At 44.1% G+C, this 17,293-nt stretch overlaps 1 protein-coding gene across 1 annotated transcript in view; it reads right to left on the bottom strand.

Annotated features, from left to right (window-relative positions):
• The window catches only part of LOC109895039 (protein kinase C-binding protein NELL1), a 435,218-nt gene that overhangs the window by 28,114 nt on the left and 389,811 nt on the right, over nucleotides 1-17,293 (bottom strand). Inside the window, exon 16 of the mRNA XM_020488694.2 lies at nucleotides 11,986-12,126. Within this exon, the coding sequence (XP_020344283.1) occupies nucleotides 11,986-12,126 (141 nt within the window). The remainder of the gene's footprint in view (nucleotides 1-11,985; nucleotides 12,127-17,293) is intronic.

Below are 17,293 nucleotides of genomic sequence, written 5' to 3'. Positions count from 1 at the left end.
TGGAGATTGGAAGGATACTTGGATGTCCCCCGATACCACCCCACTGTTTGAGAGAGGTCGATATTGTAGAAAATGTGTTTGTATAGTCACCAATATCTTTTAGGCATATTCAATGTGTAATAGCAGTGGAATTACCTAACGTACATACTTAGCACACTTTGGAAAGGTTGAGGGGACACTTGGAGATGTCCCTTGACTGCACCCTTACTAGAACATCTGTAAAGTTCTACCTGTTGTGTTTTATCAATCCCATTTCCCCTGAAGTGTTTGACTTGTTGTGGAAGCCATCTGATGTGTTTCCCGGTCTATTCATCAATAATTGACGTATAGCTTGTCCATGAAAGATGACTTTCAAAATAAAAATAAAACTGTTAGTTTGTGTGCTTGCTCATGTGATCTGAATTGTGCCAATTCCTATCTATGTTCTGACCATTTCCTCATCTCCCAGGTGTTTCCTTTCCAATGACACCAAGTTTACAAATGTCCTTATCATATATCTGCTCATTAAAAGCAGTTACTTTTGGGTATGTCTATTAAAGGCAAAAATGTTCATTTTTGACATTACATTTGTGTTCTTGTAGCCCTGGTTATGCAGAAAAGAAAATGGTAAAACACGTCATTGTGGGGCTAATATAAGGGCTGGACATGCAGATAAATGAAACGCCAATTTTTGCTGGGGTCTCGGGACTGATAGGGTTAAGACAACACAAACCTGTGTATTAAGCCATATACATGAACACAGTGCAAACATTCAGTTAAATTGTGACACCTAGTCCCGCGTGACAGAATGCCACACCCAAACATAGAATCAGCAGGAGCAGCTGCATCTCCTCTCCCATTGATGGAGGAAAGGGTCCTCCATCATACCAGCGTTCTCCATAGGATTGGTTCGGTCATGGACCAAATGATGGTGAGGATGGATTGATGGGAGAGGAGTGGCCTTCCCACCCCCTCCTCCAGCACCTCCTGTTCCTGCTACCGCATCTGGCTCCGGGGCTCTTCGGCTGACGCTCCCCCGGGAGTATGATGGAACAGCGGCGGGGTGCCAGGGTTTCCTTCTACAACTGGAACTGTACCTGGCTACCGTGCGTCCTGCTTCCTCCGGAGAGGAGAGCGTGAGCACCCTCGTCTCCTGTTTGACTGGGCGAGCTCTCGAGTGGGCCAACGCAGTGTGGAATGGTCCCGACTCGGCGAGGGATCATTACCCAGAGTTCACCCGCCGATTCCGAGCTGTGTTTGACCATCCACCAGAGGGTTGTGCGGTGGAACGACTGTTCCACCTATGTCAGGAGACGAGGAGCGTGCAGGACTTTGCCCTGGAGTTCAGGACCTTGGCCGCAGGAGCAGGGTGGAACGACAGGGCCCTGATCATTTCCGATGCAGTTTCAGGGAGGACATCCGCAGGGAGCTAGTATGTCGGGACACCACCCTCACACTTGATGAACTCATTGACATGGCTATCCGTCTCGACAACCTGCTGGCTGCCCGCGGGCGTTCGGATCAGGTCCTGTCATTTCCACATCCCAGCCCTCCTGCCCCTGCCCCTATGGAGTTAGGAGGGGTGGCTTCGAGGGGGACCGGAGGAGGAGTGTCCTCCTGCACCAGTTGTAGTCGGCGAGGGCACACGGCCAACCGGTGCTGGAGGAACTCATCTGGGAGTCGGGAGGGCAGGCGGAGCACAACTCGATCACCCCAGGTGAGTAAGCACCAGACTCACCCAGAGCTTCCTGTCGGTCATATGTATGTGTTAACTTCTTTCCCTGGGTTTCTTCCCTCTCTACAGCATAAGGTGCTTGTCGATTCAGGCGCAGCTGGGAATTTCATGGATCGTGGACTCGCGTTAAGGCTAGGGATTCCACTGGTGTCGTTAGACCTACCTTTCCCCGTGCACTCCTTAGATAGCCGACCATTAGGGTCAGGAGTAGTTAGGGAGGCTACGGTGCCGCTGGACATGGTAACGCAGGGGGGTCATAAGGAGCAGATTAGTCTGTTCCTTATAGATTCACCTGCGTTTCCAGTGGTGTTGGGCATTCCCTGGCTAGCTCAGCACAACCCGGTGATTTCCTGGCAACAGGGGGCTCTTAAGGGGTGGTCAGAGGAGTGTTCAGGCAGGTGTATAGGAGTTGCCGTTGCTTCGACTACGGTGGAGAGTCCAGACCAGGTTTCCACCGTGCGCATTCCCTCTGAATATGCCGATTTGGCTATCGCCTTCAGTAAATAGAGGGCGACCCAATTATCACCCCATCGTCAAGAGGACTGCGCAATAAACCTTCTGGAGAACGCTGCACTTCCTAGGAGTCACGTGTATTCATTGTCCCAGGAGGAGACAGTAGCAATGGAAACATATGTTGTTGAATCGCAGGGACAGGGGTACATTCGGCCCTCCGCATCACCCTTCTTCTCAAGCTTCTTTTTTGTGAAGAAGAAGGATGTAGGTCTGCGTCCGTGCATTGATTATAGAGTTCTAAATTCCTTCACAGTGGGGTTTAGTTACCCACTACCTCTCATCGCTACGGCGGTGGAATCATTTCATGGGGCACACTTCTTCACAAAACTGGACCTGAGGAGTGCGTATAATCTGGTACGTATCCGGGGAGGAGATGAGTGGAAAACCGCATTTAGTACTACATCTGGTCATTATGAGTACCGCGTCATGCCATATGGGTTGAAGAATGCTCCAGCCGTCTTCCAATCCTTCGTAGATGAGATTCTCCGAGACCTGCTCGGGCAGGGAGTGGTGGTGTACATCGATGACATCTTGATCTATTCTGCCACACGCGCGGCGCATGCGTCTCTGGTGCGTAAGTTACTTGGGTGGCTGCTGGAGCATGACCTGTATTGCAAGGCGGAGAAATGTGAGTTTTTCAAACAGACCGTTTCCTTCCTGGGTTATCGTATTTCCATCTCCGGGGTGGTGATGGAGGATGACCGCGTTACAGCCGTGCGTATTTGGCCGACTCCGACCACGGTGAAAGAACTGCAGCGGTTTTTAGGGTTTGCCAATTACTACCGGAGGTTTATCCGGGGTTTTGGTCAGGTGGCTGCTCCCATCACCTCACTGCTGAAGGGAGGACCGGTGCGCTTGTGTTGGTCAGCAGAGGCGGGCAGAGCTTTCAGTCGTTTGAAGGAGCTGTTCACCAATGCGCCCGTGTTGGCGTATCCGGACCCCTCTTTAGCGTTCATAGTGGAGGTGGACATGTCCGAGGCGGGGGTCAGGGCCATGCTGTCCCAGCACTCGGGCGTGCGCCTTCTTTTCGAGGAAGCTCGGTCCGGCGGAGCGAAACTATGACGTGGGGGACCGGGAGTTGTTAGCTGTAGTCAAGGCTCTGAAGGCGTGGAGATATTGGCTTGAGGGGGCGAAACACCTTTTCTCATCTGGACTGACCATCGTAATCTCGAGTATATCCGGGCAGCGAGGAGACTAAATCCACGTCAAGCTAGATGGCCCATGTTTTTCACCAGGTTTCGGTTTACCATCTCATACCGGCCAGGCTCCCAAAACACCAAAGCCGACGCGCTGTCCCGCCAACTCCCATCATTCCACCTTCATGTCTCGTGGCACCGGTAGTATGGGAGGTGGACACGGAGATAGAGAGGGCCTCACAGTTAGAGCCGCCCCCCCCTAACTGTCCAGCGAGGGCTCAGTACATGCCGAGGAGGGTCCGAGATAAGTTGATCCATTGGGCTCATACTCTCCCCTCCTCGGGTCGTCCTGGCATCGAGAGGACAGTGCGGAGTCTTAGAGGGAGATACTGGTGGCCCACGCTGGCTAAGGACGTGAGATCTTATGTCTCCTCCACCCTCCCCGTTCCACAACGGCCGTGGACACACTTATTGGTGGACTTTCTTACCGACCTTCCCCCGTCCCAGGGAAGTACTACAATACTGGTCGTTTGTTTTCTAAGTCATGTTGTCTCATCCCGTTGCCCGGTCTCCCTACGGCCCTGCAGACTGCGGAGGCCTTGTTTACCCATGTCTTCCGGCACTATGGGGTGCCTGAGGACATCGTTTCTGATCGGGGTCCCCAATTCACATCCAGATTGTGGAGGGCGTTTATGGAGAGACTGGGGGTCTCGTTCAGCTTAACCTCAGGTTTTCACCCCGAGAGTAATGGGCAGGTGGAGCGCGTAAACCATGATGTGGGCAGGTTTCTGCGGTCCTATTGCCGGGACCGGCCTGGTGAATGGGCAAGGTATGTTCCTTGGGCTGAGCTCGCTCAGAACTCCCTACGCCACTCCTCAACTAACTTGTCCCCTTTTGAGTGTGAGTTAGGTTACCAGCCGGTCCTGGCCCCATGGCATCAGAGCCAGACCGAAGCTCCTGCGGTTGAGGAATGGGTACAGTGCTCCAAGGACACCTGGAAAGCAGTCCAGGACTCGCTATGGTTAGCGGGAGAACGGCAGAAGAGGAGCGCTGACCAGCACTGCAGCGAGGCCCCCGTGTTTGCACCGGGGGACAGGGTCTGGCTCTCGACCCGAAACCTGCCCCTCCACCTGCCCTGTTGGAAGATGGGGCCGCCGTGTCTGGGGCCGTTCAAAGTCCTGAGGAGAATAAACGAGGTATGTTACAGGTTACAACTTCCTAGGTATTACCTTGTTTCATGTGTCTCATGTGTCTCGGTGGTGGCTGGTCCCCTGCAAGAAGGTGAGGTGCCTACAGTACCTCGTGGACTGGGAGGGGTATGGTCCGGAGGAGAGATGCTGGGTCCGGTGGGGGACATTTTGGACCCTTCTCTCCTGAGACATTTCCACCGCCTCCACCCGGATCGCCAGGCGCCTCGTCCTCTGGGTCGTCCTCGAGGCCTCGAGGGGGGGGGGGGTACTGTCACGACTTCCGCCGAAGTTGGCTCCCCTGCCTGTTCGGGTGGTGCTCGGCGGTCGTCGTCACCGTCCTACTAGCCGCTACCGATCCCTTTTTCGTTTGTCTGTTAGTTTTGTCTTATTAGTTTCACCTGTGTGTATTTTGGTTTAATTAGCTTCCCAAATGTAGTAGTTTGACCCACCCTTGTTTTGTGCGGGATTGTCTTTTGTTACGTGTGTAGATATTAGGTCGTGGTGTATTTTATTTTCTATACTGGACACCCTGTGGTTTTGGGTTGTCTGGTATAGTGTCCTGCGCCCTGTATTGTGTTGGGCTTATCAGTTTGGTGTGCAATAATAAAGCACTTTACTCCGTTACTCTCTCTCTCTGCGTCTGATTCCTGCACACACACCTAGTCCCGCGTGACAGACAATGTAGTTTGTTCTGAATTTAACAGCATAAACCTAGACAAACAGCTGTTTGGTCTTCTGAAATATATTCTTTAAGATCAACAACAGTAATGACGTTCTTCTATGATGTGTGGCAAGAGCTCCCTTTACAGTTAAAAGCAGTTGATTATGTCAATTGTCCTCAGTAACTAGAATTCCTAGATTCATAACTGTTTGCATGCAAAGTAACAATGCTGGAACCTTGTGGTCCAGTAATTACTCAAAATGTAAATCATGTAAACATGCAGGCAGATGCATATCAGGACAAAAATCAATGAACATTACCTGTAATAACTCACATTGGGCAATTGAGCAATTGGGCAAATGTTCAATGGCTACAAAAAAATGTAAAAGTAGCCTGACTTTTAAGGTCTCACAACCTGTAAATGGTTTGTTGTTCAACATTACTTAGTGCACCACCACTAACACAATAAAGTGGAACAGACAACATTTTAAATACTTTGAATTTATGAAATAGAAAATCATAATATCAAAGATATCAAATTCACAGTTATGCTACAAAACAAACTTCATAAGAGGTTTTAAAACTAGATTCTATTTGACAAAAAAAAAATCCATGATGTACACTATGGCATTGTTGGCAGAATAGATAATAATTAATATAATGCACCAATACATTTCTTGGTATACCAAAACATATTGCTATCAAGTTGTAAATCACAGCTGGCCTAACATTAGTACATCCTCCACCGATTCTGGAAGCACTGTTTCAGTTTCAAAGGCTGGGAATTTCACTAAACTCAAACTAGCAAGGGCAATGATCAAGTCAGTCATAAACTGGCTAATAGGCTAGCGTATCTCTTTATGTAGCTCTTTATTTCACAGCTTAAAAACACGGAGCCTCAAGTTAGCTAGCTACCCAGCTAGCACAGTTGATCTGGGCCGATTCTGTCTGAGAGTCGGGGCACTCGGCTGAGAGTCACACTCGGCCGAGAGTCACACTCGGCCGACGTCATGTGGCCTGAGTTTGGGCCGCCTTCGGGATTGAGCTCGGGCCGATTCCGGTGTGAGTTATCTGGCCCAAATGTATTACTTGGGGCTCGGGCCAATTGGGGCTACTCTCTGGCAGATGATTACACAGGCTGATTTATATAATTTCATTATTTATAAATTTTTCCCATATTTTTCTCATTGTTTCTGTGATCCAAAAATAAAATTAACATTTAAATGAAATTGTGTAGTATTTTTATATTTTTATATTTTGATACTTTGTGCAAGGCAATTGATAAGCAATTAAAACTTTGTGGATGGAAGCTCCTGAGTGGCGCAGTGGTCTAAGACACTGCATTGCAGTGCAAACTGCATTTCTACAGATGCTGGTACGAGACCTGTGCCAGCCGCTACCGGGAGACCCATGAGGCGACGTGCAATTGGCCCAGCTTGTCCGAGTTAGGGGAGGGGTTGGCCGGCCGGGAAGTCCTTGTCCTATTGCACTGTAGCGATTCCTGTGGCGGGCTAGGCACATGCATGCTGACACGGTCACCAGGTGTATGGTGTTTCTTCCAACACAAAATGTTTATTTGTGGATGGGTATAATTTGTATATATAAAATGTATAATAGTCATATTTAAAATGACAAAATTGGGTAATTTTGTATACATTCATTTAAATTAGCATCTGGCCTTTTCTGGGAGGATTCTGGTAAGATGCTGGCAAATTCGACTGAATTCTGTTCAATGGAAATGGCCTGATGTACTTGGGCCGATTCTGGGTAGACATTCATTTTGATTCCAGGCTGATTCAATCAGTTCCGGGCCCCCCAGGAAGAGGGCCACTTCTGGGCCGATTCCTCATTGCTAGCTGGGTAGCTGCTGGGAGACATGCCATGTAATTGGATGCAGATGTCATTTGGTTAGCTAGCAAAAATGTTGAATTGCTTTGCTAGCTAGCTATGTTGAACGACCGTTATCCAGTTAGTATATCTCGTGTTCGTAAATGTACTGTGTCTATGTACTCCAATTTCAGAGCACTCTCGTCTGAGTGTGCTAGGGCGCAGAATAACAGATGAATTTACGAACACTCAACACTCACTGAATATGACCGGTGTCAGTAAACGTTGGCAAAAAAAAGTATCAGATATGAACGCTCTAGATAACATGTAAACAGCCTAACCAGCTTGGCTAGGGTGAGTAAAATGGCCAGTGAGGTGTTCTCTCATTTGTTTCTGGAAGTAGCTAGCAAGCAAGCCAATGTTAGCTTGGGTGCTTGACTCCGTTGTGAGGTCAAAATGTTTGGATCAACCCTACTCATCGGCCAGAGCGAATTTAGAATGTGCGCTCTGAATGCGGTGTGTGCTCTGAATGCAAAACACTCCAAATTTACAAATGGACAATCTGACAGCGCAGTTGCAGTCACCAATACTCTGGATAACCTAACAGCCTAACCTGCTCTACTAGGGTGAGTAATGTTCAGTGAGCTGTACTCTCTTACTTAGATGTCTGGAAGTAGTTAGCTTGGGTGCTTGACTGCTGTTTTTAGTACAGAACGCTCCCAATCAACCCTTAAAGAGATGGGTGGGGTACATTGTGTATTTGATCTATTTGTACCTAAGGTGAAAATACTGTAGCCTAACCGACACATACACACATAAGACAATATTGTTCGTAATTAGGGGGAATCAGCCAGCACTGCAATTGTGTATTGGTCAATTTCAATTGTACTTCATTTGTGAAGTCCATACGGAAAGGTCATGGACATCAGTGCAATTGATAGAGAGAGTGAATAGAAAAAGAGGGGGGAGGAGAGAGAGAGAGAGAGAGAGAGAGAGAGAGAGAGAGAAAAAGAGAGGCACACAGACACGCATACACGCACTCACATACACAGTGGAGAGAATTTTCTCCGTATTATCATAATCTTCATGCACAATCTGTTTATTAAAACCACCCCTCCCTGAAGCATATGGTTAATACATGTCTATTCAGATTCAGCTTGGCCAGGCTCCCAGTGTATAATTAAACCACAAGCACACATATAATAATCAAAGAACTAATTTAACAACAGAGTTGTAAACTGCCCTATCAGTACGTGGGAACCCAGGTGTAATTTGTTTTGTAAGGTATTCCATAACTGTGGTGCATTAAAACTAAAGGGGGATTTACCAAACTTTGTGGAGACAAGCGTGACTCAAGAGTTAATAACCTCTTGAACCTCTGGGGGCAGTATTTCATTTTTGGATGAAAAACGTTCCCGTTTTAAACAAGATATTTTGTCACGAAAAGATGCTCGACTATGCATATAATTGACAGCTTTGGAATGAAAACACTCTGACGTTTCCAAAACTGCAAAGATATTGTCTGTGAGTGCCACAGAACTAATGCTACAGGCGAAACCAAGATGAAACTTCAAACAGGAAGTGACACATATTTTTGAGGCGCTGTGTTCCAATGTCTCCTTATATGGCTGTGAATGCGCCAGGAACGAGCCTACACTTTCTGTCATTTCCCCAAGGTGTCTGCAGCATTGTGACGTATTTGTAGGCATATCATTGGAAGATTGACCATAATAGACTACATTTACCAGGTGTCCACCTGGTGTCCTCCGTCGAAATTGGTGCGTAATCTCCAGCTGCATGTATTTTTCCATGTGATTCAGAGGAGAAACCAAACTGCCACGAATGACTTATCATCGATTAGATATGTGAAAAACACCTTGAGGATTGATTCTAAACAACGTTTGCCATGTTTCTGTCGATATTATGGAGTTAATTTGGAAAAAAGTTTGGCGTTTTGATGACTGAATTATAATTTTTTTTCTTAGCCAAACGTGATGAACAAAACGGAGCGATTTCTCCTACACAAATAATATTTTTGGAAAAACTGAACATTTGCTATCTAACTGAGAGTCTCCTCATTGAAAACATCCGAAGTTCTTCAAAGGTAAATTATTTTATTTGAATGCTTTTCTTGTTTTTGTAAAACTGTTGCCTGCTGAATGCTAGGCTTAATGCTATGCTAGCTATCAATACTCTTACACAAATGCTTGTTTTACTATGGTTGAAAAGCATATTTTGAAAATCTGAGATGACAGTGTTGTTAACAAAAGGCTAAGCTTGAGAGCCAATATATTTATTTCTTTTCATTTGCGATTTTCATGAATAGTTAACGTTGCGTTATGGTAATGAGGTAATAATTACGATCCCGGATATGGGATTGCTTGTCACAACAGGTTAACCAACCCTGCGAACGGGTTTGAAATCTCATATTTTGATATTTCAACAGGGAAGTGAGGTGTATGGTGGTTGGAAGCTTGTGGAGCAGAGCTTCGTAAACAAGAAGGGAGTAATGAAGTGATCTTCTGGACTTTAGTGAGGTCCAGCCGACCTTCCGATACAGGGTGCAGTGATGAGTATTAAAACTGTCACCTGTAACAAAGTGAAGACACTATGGTAGACGACATCCAAAGGTTAAAGAGTAGAGGCTGCTGCATTCTGGTAAATGGCGTCACCATAGTCAAGAACTGGCAGGAAAGTTGACTATACAATCTCCATCCTGCTGTTCATGGAGAGACAAGATCTATTTCTAAAAAATAAACCCACTTTAAATCAGTATGTTTTTTATATGTTAGATCTTTATCAATTTGAAAGCCCAGATATTATCAGCTTGAACCTGCTCAATGAGAGAACCATCCATTGAGTGAATGTAGCCCATCAGATATTTTTGTATGATTTTTTGTTGTTGTTTTGTTTTACCAGCATTATGTACAAGTTTTACATTACAAAATAGCCCTTGTTGATTTAACAAAATCAGATTGCAGTTCTATCATAGCTTGATAAACAGTCGGTGCAATGATATACATGACTGTATCGTATGCATACACATGAATATTACAGGATTTAACCCATCAGAGTCTAAACCATGTCTAAGCCGAGGGTGGGGGAGTTCTAAGAAGCTATTGTTGTCACATGTGCTCCCTCTCCTGCCTCTAGGCCACCAGGCTGCTTGTTAGGGCACACACCTGTCACCAGTGTCAGGCGCATAATGACATTCACCTGGACTCCATTACCTGCCCTATATATGGCACTCCCTATGGTTTCTTCCCCATTCATTAATGTTTCTGTTCATGTTCCATGTTGGTGTGCTGTTTGTATTACGTGTTTGTTTAATTTATTTATTAAAAGTATTCACTCCCTGAACTTGCTTCCCGACTCTCAGCATACATCGTTACTGTCACGTTCGTCATAACGAGGAGACCAATGCGTAGCGTGATAAGAATACATACTTATTTTAATGAAAAATAAACACTGAACAAACTATAAAAAACAACAAAATTAACGTGAAGCTATGAGACACAAGTACTGACGGGCAACTACACATAGACAATAACCCACGAAATACCCAAGGAATACGGCTACCTAAATATGGTCTCAGATCAGAGACAACGATAAACAGCTGCCTCTGATTGGGAACCAATCTAAGGCAAGCATAGACATATAAACAACTAGATATACAACAACCCCTAGACCTACAAAAAAAAACAGACAATACAAAAACTACACAAACCACCCTCGTCACACCCTGACCTAACCAAAATAATAAAGAAAACAAAGATAACTAAGGTCAGGGCGTGACAGTTACAATTGTTTTAAAAAGATCATACCAAGGATAATTTTGCTATTTGATAGAATTTTAAGACCCCTTGAAGTATCAAAAAAAGAAATAATGTATTTGCCAATTTTTTGGGGGGGGACTTACTGCTATTAGCCCATACAAATGCACTGAATAACAGATAGTCCCAAAAAATATATCTGAGCGATTCAAGAAAGGTCAGGAAACATGTTATATTATGTATTTAACCCCTTATTTTTGGCACTAGATTGTCTAAGCCCCCCCCCCCCCTCTCAGGCTTAGACTATCTGGTGGAATTGTTTTAAGGTCATACCAAGGATCATTTAGCGATTTGATTTTGATCAGGAAACATGTTAATATATATTTTTTTTAAATGTTTGAGCATGCTACCTCCACATGGGCAATGGGTACAGTACATTATACAGAGAGTAAAATATGACTCAACAGTCACTGTTCTCTGCTATTAATTTCAAAAATAGAGAATGGACATTGGAATATTTACTCTGCCTATCATAGAGTATACCATACTCCCTACTGTATCTATATGGGTGACACATACATCTCAAACAGTAAGAAACAAAGTTCCCCTCTCAGGAAAAATTGTTATTCTAATATAAACTAAGGAGATATTCTGTACTAATTAACAGCATTCCATAGTACATTTTAGAGGGAGTGATGTTCTCCTGTGTATTCCTGACCATTGTATCTCTCCATGATCGATGCATCGCTACATCCTGAGGTATAGGGAGAAATCATGCTCTTCTCATTGTAACAGTGATTGTGATTCACTATGTCAGCTGCTGCAATGCACTAAACAGTATTTTACATTGATTTCTATAGGCATGAATATTGTACAGTATGTTGTACGGTCATTGATTGTTACTCCGTGTCTAGTATTTCTTTATGACTGCTGTGCAAATCAAATTCCATTCATTAATTTATTCAGACTACACAACAAAATGCTGCAACATGCAGCAGAAAAAAAGCTGCATAGCCATGTTATCAGCCCCCTCCCCTGTAATATGTGACAATTAGCTTTTATCTAAAGCGACTTACAGCTTTACCAACTGAGCTACAGAAGACTAAGATGGACAGGAGCAGTAGCGATGGAGACGACCAACCGAAGTGGAATATAGGGGCTGCATACTAACCGATGCAGGAGCTCCCGTGGATCAGGTAGGAGCCATTGTCATGGAAACCGTTCCTGCACTCACAGTGGTACCAGCCCGGCAGGTTGACACAGCGGGAGTGATTGTGGCACTGGATCAGGCCCTCCGCACACTCGTCAATGTCTGGGGGAAACACACAACATGCCATCAACATTATTTTTCACAAAGATCCTATGTAATTCTATAACATGTGCACTTAAGGCAATCCTAACTGACTCCTGATTGTGACAATTCAGGGCAGGTGGGGCAGAGCCTGTTTTGAGCCCCACCTTTTAAGCTAAAAAAATATATTGTTAGGTTGCATGTTTTGCATGTTATTTTGGCATTAATACGTGTCACAAATCAGTTTCGCAAACAATGTAAAAAATTTAATAAAATGTCTTTCTTGAGTAAGGCAGCTTCAAAATGCAGCTATTTCATTCTAGCTCAGTGGAAAATATGGAGAATATGGAGAAAATATGGAGCGTTGGAGTTGGTAATGTTCTCTAGTTATGCAGTGATTGGCTCTGTGTTCTGTCACTCGCGGGGACACTACATCACCACATAATCAAATCAAATTGTATTTGTCACATGCGTCGAATACAACAGGTAGACCTTAGTGAAATGCTTACTTACAAGCCCTTAATAATAACCAACAATGCAGTTAAGAAAATTCCTAAACAAAGTAAGCGATAAGAATAACAAATAATTAAAGAGCAGCAGTAAATAACAAGTGAGGTAATATCTACAGGGAGAGTTAGAAAATTCAAGCCCCTTGGGTGCTGCCAAAGATTTACATTAGAAATGCCCATCCAAGAAGACTCAAGGTCATTGGCCAAAGATTAAATGATGTTAAATCACGTTATATCTACCGTAGCTTTGATCTACCGTAGCTTTTATTGGACTGTCAACATCATACTTTCAAAATCTTAGATAGCAAGCAAGACAAACAGTTATCATCATGAATCAAGTCAACAATCTACTGGAAAATCCTTTTCAATCCTCGTCATATCAAGAGAAATGATAGATAAAATGTATTGGTGCTGTTTGGTCATTGGATTTAAGCATGACAAAACAAGTTGGTAATCTCAAATTCAACAATGAGTGGTTTGGAAGGAATCAGTGGCTAACTGCAAGCATTGCAAAGCAATCACTAGCCTGCTATTCAGTGGAGTGGGAGTTTGGTCCAAGTCTGTGTTTAACGGTCTTTTTTCCAAGCTTAAAAGGATAAACATTCACATGCAACACCATGGGCCAGAAAAGGTTGAATACATAGGCCATGCTGTCAATCCAGCATGACTTCAAAATAACTAGAAACTTTCAGTCAGCAATTCAGTCCACTTTCTAGTGCTCTGACCTGAATATCACTGATGTCATGATCTCCTTCCTAGCATACGTCATCGCTGCAGGGAATAATCAGATGGACCCTGACAAGGTGAGAGGTGGTGGATTGGCCTCAACCCACATCCAGAGTGCAGTTGGGGTTTTCTTGGGGTTTGCTAACTTCTACCGTCGGGTTACACCATCGGACCCCAAGATCATCCTCCCTAGCGGCTGATATCATCTGGGGAATAGATAGTCTGGTCTGCAAGGTGCATTGTTTCCAGCCAGACCCTGGGGGGGCTAACCGGATGTTTGTCTCGGACTCTGCCCATGCTCTGGTCCTGAAATGGGCACATTCCTCGAGGCTCACTTGTCATCCTGGCTCCCGTCAGACCTTGGATTTCATCCAACAACACTTGGTGGCCCACCATGGTTCCTGACGTTTCCGCGTTCATTACCCCCTGCACTGTGTGCTCAGAACAAGACTCTGCGGCAAGCTCTGGCTGGCCTCCTTTAACCACTCCCTGTTTCTCACTGCCCCTCGTCATATATCCTTGGACTTCATCACGGGTCTCCCTCCGTCAGATAGCAACACCACCATCCTTATGGTGGTGGATAGGTTTTCCAAAGCTGCCCATTTTATCCCCCTTTCTAAGTTGCCCTCAACTAAGAAGACGGCCTAATTTATGGTGCAGCATGTCTTCCGGATCCATGGACTTCCAGTCGACATTGTCTCCGATCATGGTCCTCAGTTCTCATTCCGGTTTTGGAAGGCGTCCTGCATCCTCACTGGGTTGTCGGCTAGCATGTCCTCTGGTTTTCAACCCCAGTCTAACGGCCAGTCGGAGCGAGCTAATCAGGACCTGGAGACGACTCTACGTTGCCTCGTCTCCACCAATCCCACCACCTGGATCCAGCAACTTGTGTGGGTGGAATATGCCCACAACACCCTTCCCTGTTCTGCTACTGGTCTCTCGCCTTTTGAGTGTTTCCTGCGATATCAGACCCCGCTCTTCCCGGAGCAAGAGGAAGAGGTCAGCAGCTGGACCCTTTTTTCCCACTACCGTCTTGGGCAGAGGGTATGGCCTTCCACTCGGGATCTGCCCCTCCAGGTGGAGTCCTGCAAACTCCCCCCCCCCCCCCGTTTAATCAGCCCTTTCCCCATCTCTAAGGTCCTTAGCCCCTTTGCTGTTCGCCTTCTGTTGCCCCGCATCCTCTGTATACGTACATCCCACTTTCCATGTATCTAGAATTAAACTCCTGTCTCACAGCCCTTTTTCTCCTGTTTCCAGGCCCTTCCCTCTCCCGGTCTCATCGATGGCCATTTGGCATACACAGCGAGGTGCCTCCTGGGTGTTCAACCTCAAGCCAGGGGATTCTAGTACCTGGTTGACTGGAGGAGAGGTCTTGGGTCCCTGCCAGGAATATCCTGGACCCAGCCCTCATCATAGAAAATTCTAAAAATAAAGAAACTCTTGAATGAGTGTTTGTCGAAACTTTTGACTGGTACTGTATGTATTTTAAAAAGGCAGTAAATAAAGCTGAATTTACTGTTTCTCTGGCAGACAAGGCTCCAATGATATCCAGGTGTAGCGGTGGTAAGGATTCACTCCATGATGCTGAAAAGAAAGCTCTGCTTTTGGGATAGCTTTATGTAGGACTTAACAATTTCTGGGCACTGTATGTCACTGTTGTAGTGCAATTCATGTATTGTTGTGTTTTGTAGTGGCTTTGCTGGCATGGATATACTGTATATATATTCCCACCAAGATTTACGTACTAAAATCACGACTGGTTACAATAGATGTGTACTACTGGATTGTCAATATATGTATAGGCCTGTTATAACCAAATAATTCTCAAAAATAGAAAATAGCATTTAAAAAATAATCTGTAGGAACTACACAGTGTTTATGCTAGCTACACCCAGCTCTGCTGTGATGGTGTATGGGGCTGTCCCACTTGAATCTCCTGTCCCATTTGAGCTACAGTCATGACATTTTGTATATATATGCATCTCTTCACGAGTAATCTAATGTAGCAGGTGTAAAAGAAACACCTGAAACTAGATCCCCTATATGCTGGTCTTGATGAGAAGGAAAATAACTGTCAGGGGAGGTTCTCTTCTGCACTGTTTAACCAATCCAGTAAATGTGGAGGAGTAGTTAAGATGGAGTATCTCCTTGTGAACATCCAAAAGCAGAAGTCACATCACAGGCTCTCTTTCCATTTCCCCTGAAAATCGGAACAGAGGCTACCTCATGAGCATAGTTTCCCATAAGAACCTATAAGCTCGGCACATTACATTTTCCGCAAATTATACATTTTGTCCCCCACCAAACTTTGAACAATAATATCTCATTTCCCTTTGGAGCTACAGTCATTAAATATTTTCACTCTGTCATTAATCCAGGCAACATAAATTTGAAAAGTTGTAACTAATTTGCCCTAGGGTGGGCACTGGATCATTTGTGGAAGACAATTCTTTCCACAACACTATGATCATGTCACTTCAAGAGCTTCATTAAGGGAATGAATAGACAGGAAACATACACGTTGGCACTTTATCACACAATCTCTCTCTCTCCATTTTAATAGCCTCACAAGGAAAAATTATCTCTACACGTCCGTGTTATGAGAAAAAAATGCTACATAATATACAGACAGCACCGTCATGGTACAGTATGTGTGCCGAGTGTGTGTACACAGGAGTAAGCATTGGGGAATCACTTTGCTACACAGCTTTGAGTGATTCTGATCCAATCTTTGACCGAATATAAACAAATCAAACAGGAGGTAGATGTAGCCTTACAACACTGTGCATGATTATTTAAATGTTATGGTCGCAAAGGCTATTGCAAGACAGAATCAGTTATTAGAACAGAAAGGATGTCATATTTAATGTCAAAGGGCAACTATGAGTATCTGGGATTCAAAATCTACAATATCATTACACTTGCAATGAATGTGTAAATTTGTATTTTTTTCAACAGACTGCTACAATAGGTTTTATATGCATTTACTGTACAAGTCTAATGCTTTTGATTTAAGTGATATGCTATATTTTTTAAAGAATTATGAATAAGTTCTACAGCATAACATAAGTTATTCTTTTCTTTTTTCATTAAACTTTTATTTAATCAGGAGAGCCCATTGAGATAAGGGTCTCATTTTCAATGGTGCCCTATGGACATCAAATAAAAAAATTAAAAAAAATTTAACATACCAATAATAATACGGGTTGCATTTTTTTTTACTTGACCACAATCCATTTTAAAATTTAATCAAAATGCAATTCTCATTTAAGAAATTCAACAGAACGGGTTTGGTAATGTTTTTATATTTCAACAACAAAGTTAGGTAAGTCGGAAGCTTGTTTAGTAGAGCTTTGTAAACAAAAGGGAGTAGTGAATTGATCTACGGGACTTTAATGAGGACCAGATAACCTTTTGATACAGGATGCAGTTATTCATATTAAAACTAATCATTTGTGATAAAGCAAAGGGCACTATGGTAGACGGCATCCAAAGGTTTAAGAGTAGTGGCTGCTGCATTCTAGTAAATTGTATTACCATTGTACAGTCAACTTTCCTGCTAGTTTTTGAGCATCTGCTTCCTGCTGTGTAGAGTGAGGCAATATCTATAAAAAGAAGTCGACTTTAACCATTTACACTAATGGGAATAGACCTATATGGATAGGGCTACATTTGAATGTTTCTTACAGAAAATTATGAAAAACATATGCATAACCATGTGGTAGCAAATGAAAGGGAAAAGTTTGGAGATAATGCAGAAATTAGACCAAAAGGTGAAAACACAACAGTTCACCTGACAAGACTGAATCTAAACTTAAAACATTTGATTTTATGTGTGTTTTATATTTACTGTACTTCGACACATTTGTTGATAAGGACATCTGACAATACTCTGGATACATATGACTATTCCTGGAAAATGTAGGGTAGGTGTAGCATAAGACAAGAAAATT

This window comes from Oncorhynchus kisutch, linkage group LG8 (assembly GCF_002021735.2).
Source record: "Oncorhynchus kisutch isolate 150728-3 linkage group LG8, Okis_V2, whole genome shotgun sequence".
Classification (NCBI taxonomy): domain Eukaryota; kingdom Metazoa; phylum Chordata; class Actinopteri; order Salmoniformes; family Salmonidae; genus Oncorhynchus; species Oncorhynchus kisutch.
This window is presented reverse-complemented; position numbering and strand designations above follow the sequence as displayed.